Source organism: Vanellus vanellus (assembly GCF_965231255.1).
Source record: "Vanellus vanellus genome assembly, chromosome: Z".
Classification (NCBI taxonomy): domain Eukaryota; kingdom Metazoa; phylum Chordata; class Aves; order Charadriiformes; family Charadriidae; genus Vanellus; species Vanellus vanellus.
In genome coordinates, this window is record NC_138908.1 from 64,508,892 (window position 1) to 64,533,085 (window position 24,194).

The 24,194-nt window shown below is 36.2% G+C and overlaps 1 protein-coding gene across 4 annotated transcripts; it reads right to left on the reverse strand.

Moving 5' to 3' along the window:
- SREK1 (splicing regulatory glutamic acid and lysine rich protein 1) lies at positions 1-23,490 on the reverse strand. 4 transcript variants are annotated; one of them, XM_082497807.1, is made up of 11 exons: positions 23,262-23,490; positions 22,856-22,971; positions 21,320-21,484; positions 20,114-20,292; positions 19,385-19,515; positions 17,785-17,899; positions 15,203-15,322; positions 12,381-12,920; positions 7,662-7,757; positions 7,047-7,182; positions 2-5,923 (listed from the first exon to the last, which is right to left on the reverse strand). In XM_082497807.1, the coding sequence occupies exons 2-11, from the start codon at positions 22,916-22,918 to the stop codon at positions 5,771-5,773; spliced, it is 1,698 nt and encodes a 565-aa protein (XP_082353933.1). In that variant the 5' UTR covers positions 22,919-22,971; positions 23,262-23,490; the 3' UTR covers positions 2-5,770. The 4 variants fall into 4 exon arrangements, with proteins under 4 accessions (XP_082353931.1, XP_082353933.1, XP_082353932.1 ...); XM_082497805.1 differs by lacking the exon at positions 23,262-23,490 and having other exon boundaries at positions 1-5,923; positions 17,785-17,842; XM_082497806.1 differs by lacking the exon at positions 23,262-23,490 and having other exon boundaries at positions 22,856-23,076.
- Between the last annotated feature and the right edge of the window lie 704 nt (positions 23,491-24,194).

Sequence of the window (24,194 nt, forward strand, 5' to 3'; positions counted from 1 at the left end):
ATTAATGCAAAAATACACTCGTGGAACAATATGACTTAAACTTAGAAGACCTACTTTATTACCAGAAATATCAAACTTAGAAAAAGGAATTAATATTTTTGCTGCTGTAGAGCTTAGGTTCCCCAGGTATATGTGAACCTAGGCTGTGATAGGTGCTGTGTATAAAAAATTAATCATAGCTTCTGTATCAGTGGGGAAAATACCAGAAAGGATCATCTAGTGGTAGACTACATGAATCGTGCATGTTACCATCATATTACTCTTGATGTTTCCAGAGCAGATCACTCATTACTTTGATTAAAATATTATGAAAATTATGTATTTATGAAGCAACAATTTCCAAGTGCCCCATGATTTACTCATCAGTGCAGCAGTAGTTCTAAATCTTTGCAATAATGAAGGTTTTATTGAGTACAGCAACAACTACTTCTTCTTCTAAGAAAGCTACTTAACTGGCAGCCTCATTAAAGACATCAAGGACTGAGTGAAAGCAAGATTAGATGATTGTTTTACCATTGCTGGTAACAGTCTTTCAGGTCAAAAAAGACACATGATGTTTTCAATGGGAGAAGAATAATTTCATTAACAAGATTAGTATGGAACATACTTGGTACACCAAAAAACTCTAGTCTTGTGTGAAACTCGGTACCAGATTAATGTAAAAAAAATTTAATGAATAAAAAAAAAAAGTGCAAGCTGAAACTTTCCAGAAGAAAATATATAGACTGCTGAAAATTCATTTTTTGTTCTCCTTGTTCTCTTGTATTAAGCTCAACAATCACAAAACCGTCATGACGACTTTAGGGGAAAAAAAAAAAATAAATCTCTCTTGGACAGTAAGAGTTGGTGGTTTCAGAAAACATTGTAAAAACTGAAGTTCATAGATAGCTTCTCAACTGTAGTATTTACTTAAACAATACAGAATCAAAGTGTTAAAGCTGTGTTTCCTCAAAACAACGGGGAAAGTAGCTGCCTCCACATACAGTCAGATAAGTTTATTAAGCCATTTTATATTGAAAATAATACAGAAGAAACTTCCACACTAATGTGCTCAGATCCTGCAACAGAACTTACCTACAAATTATGCATTCTTGAATTTGAAATACAAATAAACACTGCATGGAAAGACATTTAAGAGTTTTAAATCAAATACAATTGAAAGTGTATTTCTCTTACATTAAAAAAAAATCCCCTTTTGTACAGTGCTTTTAGTTTTCAATATTATTTTAATTACACTTTTCAACATATAAAAATAAACCTAAGGTACAGGCTGAAAATGTTCTTTCTGTTTACATATTAGCAAACAAAATTAAGTTTTAGATTCTTTTTAGGTAATAACACTAATGATATCTGAGATTTCAACTGTCCACACTCCAATCTCTGGTGAGAAGACTACATCTTTCTGAACTAAGTGCCTACCGATTTACGTTATTTTAGCCATTTAAAGATCTCAGTCACTTTTAAAATTATAACACCACCAAAGGCAATAATTGATTGCTATGAAACTGAAAGTACCACCAAGTGGCAGGCGGGACCCATAATATGCCCCAGTTTGCAAGTCTCTGTTCAGAATTCACGTCTTAAGATTATTTGTTTTGCTACCATATTGCAATTTTCACATTAACATTTACAAAATTCAGTATTATTTTTGTCTGCTGGTTTTTTTTTCCCCTCTAAGTAAATGGCTAGCAAAATTAAAGTACATGGACTCTATCTAACCTTTTTTGATTACAAACTAATAAAAAGACAGGGACACAGAGATGCTTCAGGCTGAAAAGCCAAAGACGTACATCACTATGGCATTACTGCTTGAAACCCTCATACACGTGAATCAGAAAAATAACACTGTAATAAGGGCAGGTATGAAGTATACAATCATTTGTATCATACAAAGCAGCCTTTACTTATTATCTGTTCCTTAGACAAAAAGAAAGTCACAGAAATCCTGAAATCTAGTAACTATTGCAAAATCCCAGTACAAGCCAAGGGCAGGACAGAGAAGCTACTGTGACAGATTTGCAGAGTTTCAAAGTAATTTCAGATACTGCCTTAGATGTAACCGGGCCAGAGAACTGTAGCAAGCAATGCAGAGCATCCCACAGACTGCAGGACGTGCAGCAGAGCGCACGCGCTCCAGTAGCCACAGCTTATTTCAGAATCCATTCTCCACATGTTGCTGCTGTCAGCCAGCTAATGCAAAGCAACTCCAGATGTATCTACCCGAAATTTCCATAAAAAATTAGCAGGTGACTAATGAGTAGGTAGAACCCAGATCTCACCAATTTCTCAGGCTTTCTTCCAATGTTTCCAGTTTCCAACTGAAGTGCTCTTTTCCCCTCTTAGTTATAATTCTGAAGTGTGAAAAAACAGTATTCTTCACATACCACACTACTATCAGTGTTTGCAAACAGAATTTCATCCCTCACACCTGTGTAAACCTATTGACTTTGATAAATTTATCAAAGTCACAGCCAGCTCTACTGTGAGCTTGGAATCCTGCTTTGTCCACCAGCAGCTGTCTTCTGACACCTTCTTTCAAAATCTGAAGAAAAACCCTGTTATCCACAAACACCGTTTGTGAAATAACTGTGGTCACTAATGGAAGCTTATGCATATACGGGCTTTACATAGTCTTAGGAAAATGGCACCCGATCACCACTTTTCTGAGCAATTACAAGTCATAACATTTTCAAATGAAGGCTGACTCAAACAAAATTACATTTAAAACAATACAGCTATCATGAACTACACTGCTCTCAATACTTCCACTCAATTTATGAAGTGCAAACCCAAACAATCTAACACAGCAGCTCAGCATGCAACTTGTTAACGATGAAGGCAACGGACTTCCAAGTGGAAGACAGACACATTTAATGGATGATGCACACAATCCTGTTGGAGCAAGCAGGAACTTCACTACTGTGCTACACTACTGGTTTAAAAGTGAGCTACCCTCTGCAGAGACAGGCATTTTACAGAAAAATAGTTCTCTGGTAACAGCTTTTTAGGAAGAGGGGAACTGTAAAACTCCTAATACAAATAGACAGAACTTAACTACCTCACAGATCTGCAGAATATTTACAAGGCAAAACCAGAAAATACAGCATTTGTAAGAAAATATGACTTGAGGCTGGGAGGAAATGCATGTGTTTGGTGGTTGGTTGGTTTGGGGTGTTTGGTTTTTTTTTTTTTTGCCCTTTTTTTTTTTTTAAAGAGAGTTTTTGTAAGGGAACCATTAATTCCCATGCAATGTAATAATGTGCTGCATATGGACTTCCACATGTGATAAATTAGCTAGTAAGGCTGCCATCCTAACTATTAATTTCCAAAGGCATGTTTCTTAGCTAACTGTACACAATCCTTTACATATTCTGTAACTGATATATAATAGACCTATGCAATTTCAGGATAACGAAACTCAAGAAATCAACTAATACCAGCCAAAACATGACACACTGCAAGAGTTCTAATTCCTCCCCATGGAGACACTTATCTTTTCAAAGATATAAATAATACAAGTATATTTTCACTGATATCTACATTTCAAATCAAAGAAGCTGCCTGAATAAGACCAGATAATCTAAAAGTATTCCTTTAATAAGTATGTACCAGCAGAAACTTCCCTCTAAAATACTTAATTTTATTAGTGAAATGGTACCAAAGATAACAAGAATACAAACAATCTCTTTGCTCTATGCTACTTACACATCATAAATAAGACAGCTGTTGTTGCAAGACACAATCCTTCACAGTCTTCCTGTAAGCATACAGATTTGTCATTCTTTTATCAGAATAAGCTGTTTACCAGCCAACAGCATGTGGCTTAAACATCACAAAAATGACTGTCTATACTTTACATGGTAAAGCATTTTCCATACTCTTAAATGTACACAGTGGCAAGAACATTAAATCGTATCGAAAATGAAGAGTGATTAAGTAGCTTCACAATCAAACTGGGTTTTATTACCTTAGGAATTGGGCAAATTTGTCATTCCCTGTAATATGTTTTTTTTTTATTTTTGGAAGAATTAACTGTGCAAAGGAAAATAAAAACAAACTGAAAGCAAATAGCTAATATGCTATCGAGTTCTCTTTTTAACTGAAAGAAATAACTCTCCCCATGAGGTAAGGCAATTAAGTAATTTGATTGTATTAAGTTCTATTAAAAATAATCTACTCGATTTTAGGTATAAGTTTTAAAGGTACGACTCTTAAGAAATCTCATGTAACTGATTAAATTAGTCCAGAGAACACAAGCCATGTTTTACCTTGACAAAAATATTTGCTTTGTCATTCTCTTCTTACATGCTTTCTCCCAAATAACGAAAAAAGAATCTCTATCATATAACTACTGTGTACATAAGAACTTTTTTCCAGAAACTATTTATCCCCCTTCTTTGCATACAATTCCTTTTACAACACCCAACAGGTATCAGAGAAGATGATGGAGAGGTAACAATTAAGGCCATCTAAATGTAGTTTAAATGTCTAAAGGGCTGTCTTTGATGCAGGTGATCAGAAAATGCTTTGTATTCAGCTACGACTTTTTTTTTTTTTTTTTTTTTTTTTTTTTTTACAGTGGTGGTCCCCAAATTGCATCTTTGCTTTCATCTATAAATCTCTTCTAAAAATAAAAAGTAAAAATGGAGCTTTAGTATTTTAACAAATTAATCAAACAACTGTTCTGGCAAGTCACTCGCATTCTTGTCTACAGTATGGTGGTGGCAAAATAGCAACAGAGATCATGTAAGATTTAGCTGAAAATGAGCAAAAGCACATACCTTTCTAGAAAACACCATATTTTAAGAAGGCACTAAAGCTTCTGCTTGTGCTCCCATATTTTTTTAAACAAATAAGAAAATTTTATTTTCATAATGGCACCTGTACTATTTGCAGCTGAACAGACACACTGCAGTACAGCTCAAAACACAGCTGTAAGTTCTGATAACTCTGAGACGTGCTCACTTCTGGAAGGACAAACAAAAACAAAAAACCAAAACAACCCCCAAATAACTCAATAAGCTAACCTATTATCTATAATATGGCAATGTTCCTCTTAGGAACAGAAAAGTAGCATGCATTGTTTGAGTACTTTGAAAGAAATATTAATTTTAGGGATATTAGTAAGAAATTCTATTAAATAATAAAACCCAAGAATCTCAAGCAGTGAGCAAATGAAAAACATACTAGTCTGGGGGTATTTTAACATAAGAACCGTTAAGCTATGTTTATGTTTCAAAACTCTTTCCCTACAGTTGTCATTTACAACAAAAGGAAGTGTGTATATTTATGCATCATTTCCAAGCACATCAAACAGTACACATTGAAGTTTTTGTGGATTTTGTTTTTAAACCCACAAGGTAACACAATACAAAATTCATCAACAAGCAGTATTTTAAACAACCTTCAATGCATATCTTCAGCTTTTTTTGGGTAGTACAGGTTTACGTCTTTCAGTTTCTATTTATTTGTAACAGCTTGTGGCAAAACTTAACATAAATCATTTTACAAATAAGTACAGCCATCATGGAAATGCATGGATTTTCAGAGATGAATAGTTCTGATGGCATCTGCCTTTTCATTGTATAACTACTGGTCCATGCTCTCTTGCTTTACAGCAAGAAGACAACAAAGCTATCACAAGAATTGGAAGAGCTACTAGTACTATCAACACGTTCAGGTTGATTGCTTCAACATTTTCTTCCTCATTCTGGGAAATAAAAAGCTTTGGATACTATTCCTTAGTTGAATCAGAGGTCCATTCTTTGCTTTAAACCTCTTCCATTTTAATTGAGAGGTCTTCTTCATCTGGTTGACAGTTCCCATTCTGTTGTAGTTTGACTTCATCTGTCCTTTGTGTATCTCTGTTGTCTACTTCCTTGTCAGTTTCTGAATTCTGGTCCTCTTTAGTGTGATCTTTGTCCTATCAAAGACAAGTTATTTTACAAAAAAAAAACTTATTCTTAATATCATAGGATACGATTTCCAACCAACTGTTGGTATTTTCATTGTCTCAATTTTTACATTACTATCTTGTCTCAGCTATTTTTAGAATAGAGGTGTCAGCTTCTACCCCTCCCCTTTTTTTTTTTTAAAAAAAAGCTTTATTTCCAATTGGCTGAAGTTAGGCACTCGTAACAACCCATCATCCAAGAAGTCATTGCCATAAAGTGACCTGTCTTAATCATCAATATTCAGAAAAAATAGTATAAGCAGCATCATGGAACCTATGAGTAACAGCTCCAGAAATTAAGATTTCACCATATTTTCTAAATAAAATAGGATTAATTTTTTTTACTTTCATATTTTTTGCCAGGTATCTAATGCATTTTAAGAGAGTTCTTGGGTAAGATAATTACTTAAGCATGTGGACAGAGTTGCCTAAACCAGCTGTTTTATAACAGTTGAACAAAACAACAGTTGAGTACTACAAATTACTCTTTTAAAGGCATGTTGCTTTTCAAATTCCAAGATTAAACAATTTGAATATGTAGCTTTTCTTAATCATACCACCTTCTATTTTGCAGGGGAAAATCCCATACCACACTTGCCCAACTCTTCAACTTTATTCCTGCAGAGTCCAATATGCAGACCAGGAGCAAAGCAACCAGGGAGAGGCTGAACTGCAGTAAAAGTTTATTAATAGAGTAACCTTCTCAGCTTTACAGCAAAACTGTCCCTGAACACTGCTCCTTAGTTACAGTCTGCTTCCTGCCCACTCATACAGATAGGCAGCCAGTCAAGTCCTAGCACATGGCACAGAACAGGAAAGAAACCGAAGTAAACTATTCACACAAGCTACTATGGGTCCGGCAAAGCTGAAACATGGAGACTTATCAAACTGCTACACTAATGCCAACTGTAGGTCTCCAACTGGTGGAAGCTAAACCCAAGTGGTAACAATTTGGTAAGGAAAATGAGAGAAAGAAGGGGGGGAAGAAAAAGAAGGGGGGGGGTGGAGGGGGAAGAAAAAGAAGGGGAGGAATTTCAATAACAGCTCCAGTAGCATCACATCACTCTGCTTATTGCTTGGTCACACAACTTACCTTCAAAGTAGTGGTGCTTTTGTCAGATTTATCCTTTCCCTCTTTTTCTTTACTACTTTTTTTCTTGGAAGTGGAACGTTCTCTTTCTCTTCTTTCATTATTTGTATCTTTTTCTCTTTTTTTTTCTTTCTTGTTTCTGTTTCAGAAAATTTTTTACTCAAATCAAAATTTGATCCAACAGCAACAACTTTTAAACCATTTAACTGCAAACTAAACTCTAATCTGTAGGCTTTCCAAAAAAATACCTGAAACATAACAAAACCCCCTTCATAAAGGCAAGGGGATTTTTTGACTGAAAAGAGCTAAAGAATGCATGTGTTCAGTATGCATGGTATTTGCAAAAAGAAAACCAAATTAATTTGTATCCAGTGAGAGATTTTTATTGATTTGACACAAATTTGCGTTGTTGACAGATTCAAAACTCTCTAGTTGAAAACATACCAAGCTCAAATTCATGAAGGTTTTTGTTTTGTTTCTGTTTTAAATTAAAACTAAACCATACTCACCAACTTAAATAATCTGAAATTATTCGAGTAAAGGCAGTAAAACAATTAAAATATTACAAATTCTTCCTTCTTTACTGCCCATTAACTTTTATGTTTACATCAAACTGACCTTCTTGGAGAAGGAGTTCGTGAAGACTTTCTTTTTGTTGTTTTGGATGTTTTAGGAGACTTGGAGGGACTTCTACTCTTCCTTTTACGCCTTTCTCTACAGGACCAAGAAATTCAAGATCAAAGAATAGAAATAATAAACTCAGGAACCAGATAAAAACAGAAAGCTCTTAAAATGATCTGACACAACAACTAAGTAAATATCCCTGAATTTAACATTATATATCACCAACGATATATGAACTGTACATAGAAAAGAAATTCATATGTTTCAGTTTGGTCGGAAAGGGGAGGCTGGAAGTGGGGGAAAAAAAAAAGGTTGTGCCCTTTCAGATTTTAGTTTTTTGTTTATCCTCACATGCTTGTACTTACACCTGATAACAATGGAAAGACACTGAATTCAGTAATCCTGTATTTAATAAGAGTTTCTTCAGTCAGGAAAATAATTGAATTGAATGAAGAGCCACATTAAGACAAAAGGTGTAACTTAAGCAATATGAAATTCAAAACACAACATTACAACCTGAAGATCACTGCAATTTCAGTTCAGCCTGACTGCGCTAACATTCTTATTGCTTTAGAAGCAGACAGTGCAAAATAAGCTCAAGCTGTTGTCAAAATCAGAACAAATTAGTATCTATTGTTTTCCTAGTGGTTCTTGCTCCGCAAACAGAATGTTATCATTCTGTAACACACTGAAGAGCTCATGGTATTTTACAACAGCTGTTTTACACAGATATATGGAATTTGCTGGAGTTGCTATTACAGAGTCTGATCTTGAATAGAACAAAACATTAAAAAACTAGTTGCAAGCATACTGAGACACATGTTAAAATAAAGCAAAAACGTGAGCCAGTAAAGCGTCATTCAACATTAACGTAGAACCTCTCTCTCTCTCTCAACGCAAGATGATTTTTTCCTATCACCTCTTCACAGAGCAGGAAAAGCAGACAGGAAGAATCATCAACGAAAAACAGAGAAGTTAAACTAATTGAGAGGGCACTTCAAGATATGGCACAAAACCTACACTTATGCATACCAGCTTTTGCAATTCACACCATTAGGTGTGCATATTTCGATCTTCAACATTTAGAAAGGCCAAGAATCAACAGTTATTAGATAAATTACAAAAGGATATATTAAGGTATGTCTGGTATCACTACATGGATTGTTCCTTTGACAATATCATCTACTGTGACCTCCTGAAGCTGCACAGGACAGTTTCATAACTATTTTATTCAGCAAGCTCTTAAGTTTTATTTGATCTTCAGTAAACAAAAATATAAAGTGGTCTCAAAAACATGGAGAAAATAACAGAATCACTGATCAGCTGTTAACTAGTGAACATGTATCTCACTTTGAACATCTTCACATTTACCATCACCACATTTCAAATGAGGATACTGGAAATTGATATATTATTCTGACAGTGCTACCACTTGGGCTACATTGATTACATTCCCACTTTATTTTGCTTTCCAGCACACATATCTGTGACTAACCAATTGCCTTAGTAATTTGTGTTCAAACTGGAAGTTGTTTATTCATGAAATCTAATTTTCAGTTTTTGCTTTTCATATTTCAAGTTCAAGAACTACAACTGTGTCTGACAGTATTTGTTCTCATCTCTATTACATTTGTCTATATAAAGATTTCTGTGCACCTTTTAACATTCCTAAGCAATACTAATGCAGCAAAAACAAGTCTGAATACTTCCACAGCGGTCTTGTGTCTCTTAATCATACGCAGAGTTAACATTCCATACCTGTCTCCTCTGCTAGCCTGTAAAAGTCTGTTGGAAAAGGAGCCAGGTGCTCCCCTTCTTCTGGTCTGTCTCTTACTTCAGCCAGGAATCACAAATTGCCGTCTGCTTTCTAGTACTCATATGCTGTCTGTCAGTAAAGCAAGGTCAGTTGCCATCTAGTTCTTAGAAGGTCCTGTATTCCACCTTCACGTCTTCTCCAAAAGGATGACTCTCTGTCCAATATTTTACACTCATAAGGTAAAGGATCAGCAGTCCCAACTCAGTGCTGCACTGTAAATCCAGCCAGCTGAAATGCCAGTTTGCTGGATAATATTCTCCAGAAAGGTCTGTAACCATTTCAACCAGGCAACAGCAACTGCTGAAGTAAACAGGGGTCACTAAGTGCAAGCTAATTAGGACTCTGTAGCCCAACCTAGTCACAATTGCTTTTCAGAGAATAACAGGATTACTGAGGTTGGAAAAGACCTCTGGAGACCACCTAGTCCAACCTCTCCCTCCCTCACCTTAAAACTGAGTCTACTCAAACAGGTTACTCAGGGCCACATCCAGTCAGATTTTTAGCATCTCCACAGATGGAGACTCCACAATCTGTCCAGGTAATTGGTTCCAGTTTGCCCAGAAAAAACACAATTTAAACATCAGAAAAAAAGCCTTTATTTCCCATTGGTCAATATATTCCTATTGCCTTTTAGCCTGTCACTGGCCCCACTGGAAAGTTTGGCTCCATCTTCTTCACACTCTCTCATCAAATATTCATACACATTGATAAGATGCCCCCTCAGCCTTCTCTTCTCCAGGCTAAACAATCTCAGCTCTCTCAGTCTCTCTCCTTGTGTAACAGATGCTCCAGGACCTTTACCAGTTTCACGGCCCTTCACTAGACTCACTCCTGTATGTCCGTGTGTCTCTTGTAATGGGGAGCCCAGAACTGAACACCAGATTCCAGATGTGGCCTCACCAGTGCTGAAAAGAGTGGAAAGTCACCTTCCTTGGCCTGCTCACAACACTCTGCCTCATGCAGCTCAGCATACTGCTGGCCTTCTTGGCTGCAAGGACACCCAGCTCCCTTTCTGCCAGGTAGCCTTCCAGCCAGTCAGCCCCTATGCTGTACTGGTGCAACAGAGTTATTCCTGCCCAGGTGCAGTACTTTCTCTTTCTTCAACTCTGCAAGATGCCTGTCAGCATCAGATTTCCTGTCTGTCAAGGTTTCTCTGAATGGCAGCACACTCCTCTGATGTACCAGGCTCTCCCCCAAGTTCTGTATTGTCTGAAAACTTGCCAAGGGTGCATTCTGTCCCACTGCCTAGGCCACTGATGAAGATTTTCAACAGTATTGGCCCCAATATTGATACTCTAAGGATAATGCTATATCTGAAGAAAGAATTGTAAAGCCATATAAAAAAAGTATTTTTCTCATCCTCAATCTCCAGAAGAACATTGTCCTTGTTTAGTAACATCTGTATAAAAGAAATTAACTTCACATCAAAGCAGAATTTTGTACTGTGAGTCCACTAGAAGAGATGCACTGATTTTCACCAGTATTCTTTGCCCAGGTACATGGCATTTGAGGCTTCCATGGCACTTTCTTAAATAGCAAGATTCTTAAAGGACAGCATAATTATGGTGAACTGGAGTATGAATTTTTAGTAACACCTAGCTAATTACACTTGCTATTTGACATTAGGAACTGTGTCTTCCACCAAGATTTTATATAATCTACGCACTGACAAAATATTCTTTTTTCTGCACTTACCTAATTCAACACTCGTGAGGCCTACAGACAATGTTAAAGCTGGCAGAAGCTACCTCTACTCTGTGTAGGTTTTCAACCCATGAAATGGTGTTAAAAATGCATTAAAATAGGAAACTGCATATGCTTAAGGAAGCCACTGTATTTTGCCCATAAATGTCCAAAATAACATGGACATTTCATATAATGCAAACAGAATGTTCAGAAGCCTTTACACCCTTTTCTGCCTTGTATGAACAATGAACTCCTGAATTTTGAGAACTGTGGCAATTTTGCTTTTATGCAGTGAAATGATTGTAATACACAGTTTTTCCCAATTCATCCAGCATTTCATTCTCTCAAGGCAACAGCTAAAATTTCATATCTAAATTTGACATGCGATACTACTGAACTCCGTAATTCTTGAGGTATAAAGAAAGGACTTTTTCCACCAAAACTTCTGAACTTTAGTTAACCACAACACTTTTAGAATATGCTTCAGTCCACTTTCAGAGCTTATAATTAATCTCACAGCCTCCTTTTGCTGTACTGAATTTAGTCAGACTTCCACCCAGTTTACCCTCCTTCAGAGGCAAAACCAACAGCTACATTAACTTGAATGTTTTCCTCTTTTCTATCAGCATTATTAAGGAATGTTACTTTTTACTTGTACCTGGCCATCTAACCAGCTAAACAAGGTAACCTTATCTTCCAACTGAGATACACTCACATTCTGAATAGCTAGCCAGACAAGTGACATGCTTGCTTCCTGCTGTTCAGCCATCCAGCTGAAGAGTGGCAAGTACTATCACCCAACTGTCCGTAAGACCTACAGAACAACACTATACAGTATGTAAGTAACCAAAGAACTATGTAACAGTGACTCAAACTTTCATCAGGACAAAGATGATGTGTGATGTCACTTTATCAGAACTTTTGGACAGCCCCAACACAAAAATGGCACAAGAATCATCTACTTACTGTCCTCAAGGACTATACTATATGGTTATGTGAAAGGCAAGCACCAGCAGCCCAACAAGAAACTATGTTGTATCAGGCATCATACAGAGCTCTCTGTAATAGATTTTACTTTATAGGACAATCTACAAAACAGAAATAATACAGGTTTAATTAGTAAGAGACATGGTGATATTGATACATAGAAACTAGGATGGTGCCTCACTGAACTGACAAGTTAAAAAAGCATGAAAAAATTCTAAACAAACCTGCTGGAGCTACGAGACCTTCTTGAAGAGCTATAGCTTCTTGGGGGTGTTCTGGATCTCTTCTCTTTCTTCTTTTTATCATCTCTCTCTCTTTCTCGATCCTTCTCCTTATCCCCATCTTTTTCCTTTTCTTTGTCTCTGTCCTTCTCTTTGTCCCATCCTTTGTCCTTATCTCCCTCCTTGTCCTTAATCTTCTCTCTGTCCTTCTCTCCTTCTTTCTCAATATCTTCTTTATCCTTGTTCTGGTCTACCTCTTCCCTGTCTTTTTCCTTCTCTTTATCTTTCTCCTTTTCCCTGTCCTTATCTTTGTCCTTATCCTTTTCCCTGTCCCTATCCCTGTCTTTGTCTCTGACTCTCTCTCGATCTTTGTTTCGCTCTTTATCTCTCTCCCTGTCCTTCTCTCTGTTTCTCTCTTTATCTCGCTCTCTTTCCCTGTCTTTGTCTCTGTCTCGATCCTTCTCCTTGTCTCGGTCTCTGTCTTTCTCCTTTTCTTTCGCCTTTTCTTTTTCCTTGACCTTTTCTTTGTCTCTTTTCTTGTCCCTGTGAAAAGTTAAACACAAATCCATTAATTCACCTTTTAACTTGCCAATTAAAATTACAACTAACTCCTTAGCCTATACCAATTGCTCGAGATAAAGTATGCATTTCTGTCAATAAATAGCAATATTCAATATTTTAATTTTCCACCTCTGTTCACCATGACAGAAAGGTTATATAGCTAGTAAAAACCTGGAAACCAAATTGGAGCAGGGGAGGCCAAAATCAAATCAAACTGCAATCTTCAGAGCGATGTTACTATGCTTGGAGAGATGTCTCTTCACCTCACAGTCATGTTACTATACATACATAAACTTTCTACATTTTGTCAGGAGTGAGACAAACTCTACAGTTTGTAAATCCACTCTTTACTAAGAGTGTCCACGTAAAATGGACTTGAGATTAACCACCCCCACATAAAAAATTACAGCTTTATTCTACAGTGTTCTCTCACACAGATATCCTGGAACTGCTTGGAAGTCCAACAACAGATAATACACAGAAATAAAAAAAGGGATAAAAATTCACCAAATTCCTTCAAAAGGTAAATGTAAGGTCAAAACTCAAGACAATTCAATCATCTCCTAATAAAGGAATTTTAAAATTATTGAAAAATTATTAATACAGTAAAAACAGAAGCAAGGGTAACAGATCACATCAGCTTCTTTGGGACAGGCAGAATGTTCATAAAAAGAAGAATAGTGAGGTAGATTCCAACTGATGTTCTAGTCATCAAGCCAAACAAAAACTTGTTAGATCACAGCTCTGGCTGCAAGATTACATTTTGGTATAGGATTATTTGGAAGTGCGACACTCCATCTTTCCTTTCTACCAGAGAGACACATGACTCCTAAACCTGCCTCTAGGACATATGAAAATGAAGAATTGTTCGGAGAGAAACAGGAGAAAGCACATTTGCTTTACACATCCAAGAGAACCAGACTGACAGAAGTTGCTGTGCCTATTGGTATTGGTACCTATCCTAGGATTTTTAAAAGATTCTCAAAGAGTCCTTCACACAAGAAAGGTCCTAAGCACAGCCCCCACCTTTCTTCAACTGAAGAAGTGTTTGACTGCATCTTCTTCTCAAATGCCAATAAATAGTAGAGTGTTGTATGCTCTGTGACCTGACAACTTTAGTTTCTGTCAGGTTTTGGCAAATACTTCTTTAAAAGTCTCAGAGAAAGAATGTAAGATCATGAAGATGAAATAGCATGCAAGCCTTGCAATAGCAAAGAGCCTCACAATGACGCAAAAAGTGCGTTCCAGTTAATTTATCACAGAGATTTCATTGGACTTGCCCCTTCCCATGAGCAGAGATTTCAAGAGGCTCCAGAGAACAGCAACACAGAATGAAAAAGATCCATAAATAAAGCCTATTTAGCTATGTAGCATATTCCTGTTTCTACCAAGGTCCACAGATCTGCACAGATCTTCTCTTTCCCATAAAACTTCTTCCCTCAAAAAAACAATAGGCAACTGCACAACCTGAGTATGAAGCTCCCTTTAAATGAATCAGCGGAATTACAGAGATGAAACAGAAGAAAGTACCAAGACTTCTATTTATGAAACTACTTTCATAGGCACTTTTGCTATGTGAGTATTCAATACTTCATCCCACAGAAAATTATGTTATTATCTTGCTGGAATTTCACAGTTCAATAATTAAGACAATCAGGCTTAAAAATTAATAAGCTAGGTAAAATATAGATGTATTAGACCCTGAAATGCAAATATGCCATATAACAGATGCCACGCATTTGTGCCCACAGCAGCATATGACCAATGTGAGGTAGCCAAACATGAAAATAAAAGCTCATGCACAAAAACTTTACACATATTCTCAGAATGCCAGATTGAGTTCAGCCTGAATCCAACCTTCTCAACAGACATAGGTCAAACAAGCATCATCCCCTTTTTTGTGGGTTGCACAGGATACACAGAACATTCCTAGTCTATTGGTTAAAGTCCGGCAATTAAAGTTACCTACATTCGGTCAGCTTGCATGCTGGTATAAATGTAGATTAAACTGTTAAAGTTTAAATCTCTGTAGGCACTATATGAGCTACTATGAAGAAAATTAACTCTATCCAAGCCAAAACTAGTAAACGCAGCATTAAAATTTACTTTCTATTCTTTTGTCCCAGAGACAAAGTCTAGGGACAGGCTAGAGCACTTGGAGATTCCACCCTTTACCATCACCTAAAAAGTTTGTTAGATTTTTTTCAAAAACTCTGTACTATGTGATATGAAGAACAGTATTGTTTCTTAGGAACGGAACTTACCGAGAATGAGAGCGACTTCTTGATTTCCGCCTTTCCCTAGATCTAGACCGTTTTTTCAGGGGACTTCTGGATCTGCGTCTGTCCTTGTGTCTTGAGAGTGATCTGTTGCCAGATCTACTTCTATGTAAACAATGCCAGAAGAAAAATACTTTAATAGTGAAATTTCATAAACATTAGGTCAATCAACAAAGGAAAACACCCATAAATCTTGCCTCCCTATATAAAATTATATAGAGTTACACCTCAATAATATACTGCCTACCACCATTTTTGCAAATACGGCTACTTTATGCTTCACCAGGTGCACATGGCCTCCTTTGAAACAGTGCACCACTTATGTAATACCTATGTTTCGTAATAACCTCCATGAAGATTCTGGAAAATATAAACTCATATCATATTAGGATACCTGTCCCTAGTAAATTACAGTGCATAAAATCTACTCTAGACAGTTTCTAGCAGCTTGTAAAAATAATTAGTTACATTTTATGACTCTTCCAGGCCCAGTCACCTATTGCAGTCTTGGTCACTGAAGAAAGATGGCTTTAAGTGGTCTCTTTTTGCTTTGTTTTCCACCCACTATCTGTGGTTCAGCATTTAGTCAAGTTACCTTTTCAGTTGAAAGGATTTGTTAGCATAGATTTCAATTATAAGAATTCTGAAGGAAATGAATGAGCGTTTACTAAATGATAAATAATGAATGCAAATAACGTGCAGATAATCTGATAAAAATCCAATTAAAGTCTTCTGATAAACTTATTCAGTATAGTTGCATATTTGAAGAAAATAAGACTTGTAGAAATTACTATATTCTTTTTTTCCAAAATATTCCCTATTTTTGGAAGATCATACTCCCTAGGAAACCAAAAACAAAAAGCTGAATTTGAACATTAAGTTTCAAAATACCACATCATTGGATACTTTGCCTGAGAGGTTAAGGTACTATGAAGTTTAACTTATCAAAGACAGAAAGACCATGGATATTATTCAATAAATCCTGAAGAACAGGGAGGTATGAAAAATAGCAACTCCCCCAGTCTTCTGCAGCTCAAGACACAGTAATATACACCAAGAGGAGAGGCAACCATTTTTTACCTACAGCTTTGCTCTGCTTATCAGTGCAGAAATACAGACTTAACTACAGGGCAAATTAAGTCAAAATAAGATCTTGAGTAAATATTGTATCCTAGAGATGAAAACAATTGAAGTATTTTATAAAACAGTAACACAGGGAAGTGGTAAGGATAGTTCATTCTTAGGGATGAAGGTGCCACAAGAGATAAGAGTGGCCTTTTTTGGCATGTTCTCAAAACTGACAGTAGTGGTGGTAAACAATTTAAAAAAAAATAGCTATCAACAGTTGTTTAAAGCACAGGTTTTCCACAAGTAAAAAAAGTTTATCTTCTAAAAATCAGTTTGGTTTGTGTCAATACAAAATAGTACTGAGATTACTGCAGTGTTATACAAAACAAAGGTTGGTTTTCAGTTACATCCCCAGTTTGACAAACAGCAGAGAAGCAAGCAATAAGAAAGTGACCAAATGATTCTTCTTGCATTAGGAAAGGAATCCAATATTTTGATTTCATTAGACATGTGCGGTGGTGTCTCACTATTGAAAAACTGAAGCCTGTACTTATTTCGTATTTCTTTGGTGGTATAATTGATGATTAACTCCTTCTGGCCAGCTTTTCTGTATTAGTTGCCTTGTTAAAAGATGATGTATGAAAACGATGCAGTAGAGCCATTGCTGCAACACTGGTAACACTCACCTTTTTAAAGCATAAGATATCAAATACTTTCTTATTTTTTTCCAATAATTAACACAGCCAAGTATCTTTAGATTATGTAAACACTCAGAAGAAATACCTGCTATTGAAAGAATGTGAACCATTTCCGGAATTAAGTCTCACATAGCAAGACTGTCTCGTTCTTGGAAAAAATCTTAATGGGTATACTTTAAGGGTGACCTAGTGATTTTATTTCCTCCCATATTCCAAAGCCCATTTCAGAACTGAACAAATTTAGCAAAGCAAACAAAATCTGAACAGAAAGCTGCCCTTAAAGTTCTTTTCTTCTGTTTTTAAAAGGCATAGCTTTACATTTACATTACAGCAAATATAAATACTGCATTTGTTAACTTGCTGCTTAGAAGATCAGGTCATCACAACTTTCTACTAGCAAAACCAGGCAGTCTGTCTGCTCAGGGTGTTAATACTAAACTACAAGTTTAATCCAGAAAATACAGGTAACTTTCTTTTTAAAATACAGGTTATAAAATGATATTATGGTACATGGCACAAAATGTACCATGAAATCACAGAAACAGTTATGCTATATGGTACAAAAAATGCTTTCTAGTGTGTTTTAACTGAAAGTAATACTGAAAACATTAAGCATTTAGAGGGAAAGAGTATCCATTCAGAGACAAAGTTCCTGGCCACTCTGCTCTGATCTGCTCAGTGTCAGTTAGTGATCTTCTCCACAGGGGTATTTGTCTTATAACTCAGTAACAAATCTCAGTAACCACGACTACTCAAAAAACACAGTACGATCTCTTAGTCCAAAGTAAAAACCATACCTACCTGTGTTTTGAGTGTGATCTTTTCCTTCTAGATCGGGATTTTGAGCTAGACCTGGATTCTGAACGAGAATGGGAACGAGATCGACCGCCTTTTCTTTCACTGCTCTTTCCAGACTCTGAGAGGAAAAAACCACTTTGCAGTGTAAGCTCAGAACATTTAAAGATCCCAGTTAACAATCTGGCACAAGTGGAATGTACCACATATAGTGCAAGGGGCCTACTCTTTGCACATCTTCCTTCTTTGCAAATATCCTTCAGAAACATCCAAGAAAGTCATTGCATATACTCGTTGAGTGCAGCCATCCTGCAGCAGTACACATAAACCAGATAATTATAAACAGCTAGCTCTATTAGGAATGGGATTTACGTTGCTGCCACAATGCACAAGATCACAACATGTTCTCCTCTTGGTCTATTATTTAATATAATTACTTTTTTTTAAAATAACCTGAGAAGAATAGAGTAAATTTAGAGGGCATAATTTTGAAAACAAGCATAAAATGTAAATAATTACTACTTTCTATACTTATAGATATTTCAACCACTGTACAAATACTGAAGTTTTATTCCTCAGACATTGTTTTGCAGGAGGAAGGGATGGAGATGACAGGGTGCAAAGTTTGATCCAAAGGCCAGGAAGTCAACTGAAACCCTAACAGTGACCTCACCAGATTTTGGGTCAGACTCTAAAAACATTGTTATTCTGATGCTTAACACTGAGGAAATGTTAGAATTATTTTATTGCCAACCCTAGAAACCATCAGAAATTACTCACCCACACCCTTCAGGAAAACAAAACAAAACCCTCAAGACTTGGCACTATCTAACCTATGTAAGACAATGACTGGGCATGCTAGTAAGAAGAATAACAAAATCTCGCTGATGAAAAGAAAGAGGAGGATCTCAACTGCAAGTTTGAGAAGTCGAGAACTTTATGCTGTGGTTTTGCAATCAGTTTAAGTCAGCATAAATCAGCACTGAAATGTCCATCTAACCTCTCAACCCACCAACACCTTCCTCCTTGACCTGGCATTTCAGTGTTAACAGGGATCGGGGAATCAATCTGGATGAAAAAAAGGCCTTTTTGTTCTAGATTCATTCTCCGATCCCATTTGTGATGAGGATGCACACAGTCTTGAGCCAGCATGAAAAAAAGCATAGCACAGGTACAAAATTAACCCGCTGCAGATAAGGAAACCATGATACTACTGCTTTCAGAACCAGGCTAGCTCTCTCTGATCATGAAATTATGGCAGTAAGACATGCTAGAGGATAGCAAAACAAAAACAAAGTAATTTTCTTCCAAAAGTTTATAAGTACATTGGACTTAAAAAGCTCCAACATTAAGTATTAATTTAGTATTAACTTTGTATTTTTGAAAACATTTAATGAGCATGTATCTGAAAATAAAGACACGATGAAATAAAAAGTCAGCTTCATTCCACTGCTTTGTTGCATGAATATGATTTTGATCTTCTTTCTTCCAACACATATTGTTTACCTTTAAAGTACCCTTTTCCTGGGTTTGAAAATGCTCTTAAAAGTGTGTGCCAACGTACACAGAGAATGTGTCTGTTAAGTAACGAGCATAATATACCTACCTGGCTCAATAGCAGCAGATATGAAAGACTGGGCTTCCCTTACTCGCTTCATCACTTCTTCCAGTTCCTTGGCAGCAGCTTGTGGTGTCATTTCAGGAGGCTTCACTATTGCATTATTGGAGTGATTTATTCTAAATTACGGAAAAATAAAACTTTTAACAACCAACCCCTTGAAAGGGCAAAATGAAAAACAACTAAGAAAGGACAACACCATCTTCCACATATGACTAAAAACTTCAAAGTTCAGCATAACTACAGATTTGTCCTAACACTCACCTGTTTTAACTATCTGAAGAGTCTTTTATTGCTTTCAAATTCTGGTACGTTTAAATAAATGTGGCACAGTATTTCTGTGTTAAAATATTTTCTAGTACAAGTCTAGGAATCTATTTCAGATCAAATATCTACACTAAGACCCACGAATTACATACCCATCATACAGAAAGCTTAATTCATACTACAGACTTCGCAGACTCTTTCACTATTATAGCTTCCACTACTTCTACATTAAGTATAAATATATTTTACTCAGTGCCATCCATATTCTTCTCAGAGAACGTTAAGCCTAACACTGAAACTGGAGTTCATAGAAATGTTCCAGTTTGCTAACAATAGGTCCTTATATTGAAAAAATATTCATCACAGCAGTTTCCTGCATGTCAGTCATAAATGTGTAAGGATACAAAGCAAGCTCTCATTTAATAGACATATAGATAATTAATTTCTTACTTCAGTGGCCTGTCTCCAAACATAACTCCATTAAAGGCAAGAGCTCGAGGTACAGAATTTTGGTCCGCAAATTCCACAAAAGCAAATCGTGTTGGTTGTGTCTCATCACCTGCCATTCGCACAAATTTGACTTCTCCAACTTGCTTAAAGAATTCAAGCAGCTGATCTGCTGTTGTAGTCTAGAAAGAGTCGAAAAGCTCAGCTGAAGTAAAATATACAATGAAAACCACCTATTCAATATTTCAGGTAATCTAAGAGCTACAGATTTTGGAAAGGTATTTAACCATTATTACACAGGCAACATGAATTCAATAATGTCACACTTTAACAAAGACAGGTACTTTTTCTTCCATTATCTAAAGAACATACTACAATTTGAAATAGTGCAATCACAAGCCCTGAAGTCCTGCATCTACGTTAAAAAAGCATTTGCACAGGAGTTTGCGCTTTTCAGGCAACTCATTTGAAATAACTGATGAGGAATTTCCTTATACACCAGTGTCCAAACCACTGACTGTGCATTTTGATCAATTGAAAAAAAAATCCAAACAATATTACAAGACTTACCTTTTACCTGTTTTCCTACTAGCTTCCAGCTTGTATATATTGCACTATTTATGGCAATCAATAGCACTTCTACACTCTAGTAGCTACTTTGGCAATCAAAAAACCCCAGAATAAAATACTTATATTGCCATCAGTCAAAAGTAAATAATATTTCAATTAATTCAATCAATTGCTGAAAACCCAAATTTCCGGCAAACCTAACCTTCCTGTTATAGGAACTCAAAGGTATTTATGCTAATTTTGCAGCTTCCACCAGGGCACATCATTCCATCTCACTGTACGTAAGCACCTGCACAGTGTTGTGGGGGACAGCTACCATGACCTCACAACTTCTGAGGCATTGCTCAGCTAACAAAACCCAGCTGGACATTTGAACAACACAGAGTCATAAGTATGTTTCTTGAATTCAGCTACAGTGTGATTTCTCCAATATCCTTCCAGAATAAGTTCCAGTCTGGTCTCATCTGATCAGCACAGGAACATTCAAAATTTGAAATATCACTAGTAAATAATTTTGTTTGTTTGTTTAAATTCCTATTGTCATCAACTAACAATAACTCTTTAACATATAAGATCAGAATTCATAACTTACAATTCCACACCTTCCAGTAGTATTTCCATTACACAAAAAAAAGCTACCTGAGAATTCAAGTTTCCAACATAGACTGTTCTCCTGATTTCATCAATTTTGGATGGATCCACATTCCCCATAATTGGTGGTTGTGGTATTTCTCCCAGTGCTGTAATGTTAGGGTCCAATGCTGCTGCTGGTATAGCCCCCAAAGTGCCAAGTGAAACACCAAGCTGGAAAACACAAAAACAGAACATGCTTTCCAACTGAGCACTGGTGGGAGATAACTTCACTTGTTGATACTTGGTTGCCTTGTGCATTTCTGTAAAAATAAATCTAATGAATATAGGCAATACTTTAAACTTTAAGGTCCCAGCTGAGCACTTTTTAAAATAAAAACCTACCCATAAATAATCTATTTTCTGTGGGCTATTAGTTAACATCTTTTCAAAGAGGTCTGGCCATGGGTGCAGTATATCAATCAGAAAACATACAGCCTTGAATTTTTAATGCTTGCAGTCAAATTGAGCAAGACGCCTTAAGACGCTGCTAATTTTTTTTTTTTTTTTTTTCCACAACAAGTATTAGGAGTAGATGAGGAACTGCTGAGACCTTACACAGCAAGGGAAGAAGGGTACTTGCAGTGCTCAGGGACAATTTGTCCTGTAATAGTTATCAGTCCATTAAAGGGACAGATAAGGTACCTTTTGGACAAATATGTCACATAAGGCAAGATTAATTACAGTTGAAATGAGAAGGATATTGTCTTAGTTCTTTCCCTACAGTCACTTCCTAGACAATGAGGACAATACAGCTCTCATTTTTGGAACTGGGAATTGAAATCTCTTCTGGGGAATGTTAGAAAAAAAGTCACTGAAAAGTCATTACTAAATTGATCAGGTGAGTTCCTGATTTGAATTTTATTTTCTCCACCCAAAAAGCAACTGCCTTTCCAACAAGCAAGTGTTCTAACAAGTTCTTACAAGAAAAATTCTCAACAAGCCACCAGTAATTTTTTTTTATGTAACAAAAGAGAAAGCTACTCTATTTTAACTTGAACTTTCCCCTCCACAGGTCACAGCAACCTGCTGATGGCAAGAAAGGCTTTCAAAAGCAAAAGGGAACTCAGCAGATGTAGCAGCAGCTAGCTCCTTATGCTTTTTGTAGCAAAAACATTGTTAGGCAAACAGTGAAAAGCCCTGTTCTAGAGATAACAAGTAAAAGCACCCTAGTCCAGCATTTTAATATTCTGAAAAACTGTATCAGTGTAAAAATTTGTTAAAACATAATAGTTAGGAGCTGGATAGCACTGCCACTGGACCAAATTAATGGGTCTAGGGAAGGACAACAATTAAAACGGACACAATCAAAACCAGTACTTACCCACTATTTTTAAAAATAATAATCTGAAAGAAAAACACAGGAAAGGTAGGGCATAGACATCTTGTGATCTACCCTCAAAAGGGCACCACAGCTAAACCCTCACTGACCTAGCAGACAAGAGGACAACATCCATGGATCAGATAGTTATGTTCTCTGAACACAGAAAAGGCTAATAAGTACAGAGAAAACCAGAAATCAACCAGCAACTGAATTTTACTTACTGTAGTCAAAGGGGTTGGTGTAGGTATAGGAAGCAATCCTGCACCAGGCATCAGGCTTGTCATAGTAGGAGCAGGCGCCAACAGAGAAAGGGCTTTGGCTTCATCGGGGATTTTACCTGAAGAAGCAAATGAAAGCATTACACAGAGTTGCAACACTACACAGGTGTTACTCTTTCTATGATTTTACAATTACCCTTGCATTTAAAAATGTAATAAATAACAATGAATCTATCTACCAGTTCCTTACAAAGAAACAAATAAGAACTTAAGTTTTTCCTTTTACCCTGTTCTACTAGGAAAAACAAAAGTGATCAAAACTTCAAAGACTAGCAATCTCATTAATGGATTATTATTTTAAAAACTGAATAATGTATACAATTATTTAACACTTTGAGCTATGGGTCACCTGTACTGGAAACTTAATGTTCATGAACCAAACGATATCAAGCATGGACGCTTTCCCAGGGCGGTGTTTTCACGGTGATCGAAAGTTGTTTTACACATGACAACCGTTCGTGTTGGCTGCATCACTAATAGCACACAGAACATCAGATACAGAAAAGAAGAACATTTTTTAAAGTTTAATCCCCAGAAATGGCAAATAACCAAATCAGTAAAAGAAAAATAAAAAGAAAAAACAAAGTATGTGCTAACTGAAATTTGTGCTTTTTAATCCTCTGGTGCTATCTACTTTGGATGTAAAAATAAATAAAAATAAAATAAAAACTACTGAAATACTGTGACTCCACACAATACATCCTACAAGCAAAGTTGGAAGTGGAAGACGGGAGGGCAGAAAAAAAATTAGATTTGTATTGTCTCACATTCTAGGTCACCTCAGTTTATCTGAAACTCTGATAAATCGGCTTTAAATTTACTGAGATCGAACTAAGTCATAACTGATCATTTAAGTAAGCCATATCTTCCCAAAACATGTATTTCCTACTATTCCAATCAGATTATATTCCCCCATCATGCTAAAAGTTTAAGTAATATCTAATTTGAATTAAATGCAGGTTTTATTCAACTTTAGTCACAATTAGACTGCTAAATGAACCCAAAAAATCTTCAAAAAATCGAAAGATTTAATAGTTAAACCATTATGATTACAATTAAATGTACATATTAAATTTGAAATGCAAACTGAAAAACAACAGAAAAGTTCTAATTATATTACGTATCGACGATCTGTGCAAAATTACTGGCATAATTGTATACATGCTATCCAATTGAGTCCTTCGGTATTACCCCATGCACTTCAATAAAGTAAATGTTTTTATTTCAGCATTGTTTTAAAAGTCAAGCTATATACAAATACTGTGTCATTGGCTTTTGCTGT

Excerpts from the sequence above, each read along its gene's own strand:
- SREK1 (XM_082497806.1), bottom strand. The coding sequence starts at position 22,993 with ATGCTTTCATTTGCTTCTTCAGGTAAAATCCCCGATGAAGCCAAAGCC. Across the intron at positions 20,293-21,319 it reads TTGGAAACTTGAATTCTCAG|ACTACAACAGCAGATCAGCT; the intron begins GTAGCTTTTTTT and ends GACTCTTTCTAG. Across the intron at positions 17,900-19,384 it reads ATCTGCTGCTATTGAGCCAG|AGTCTGGAAAGAGCAGTGAA; the intron begins GTAGGTATATTA and ends TTTTCCTCTCAG.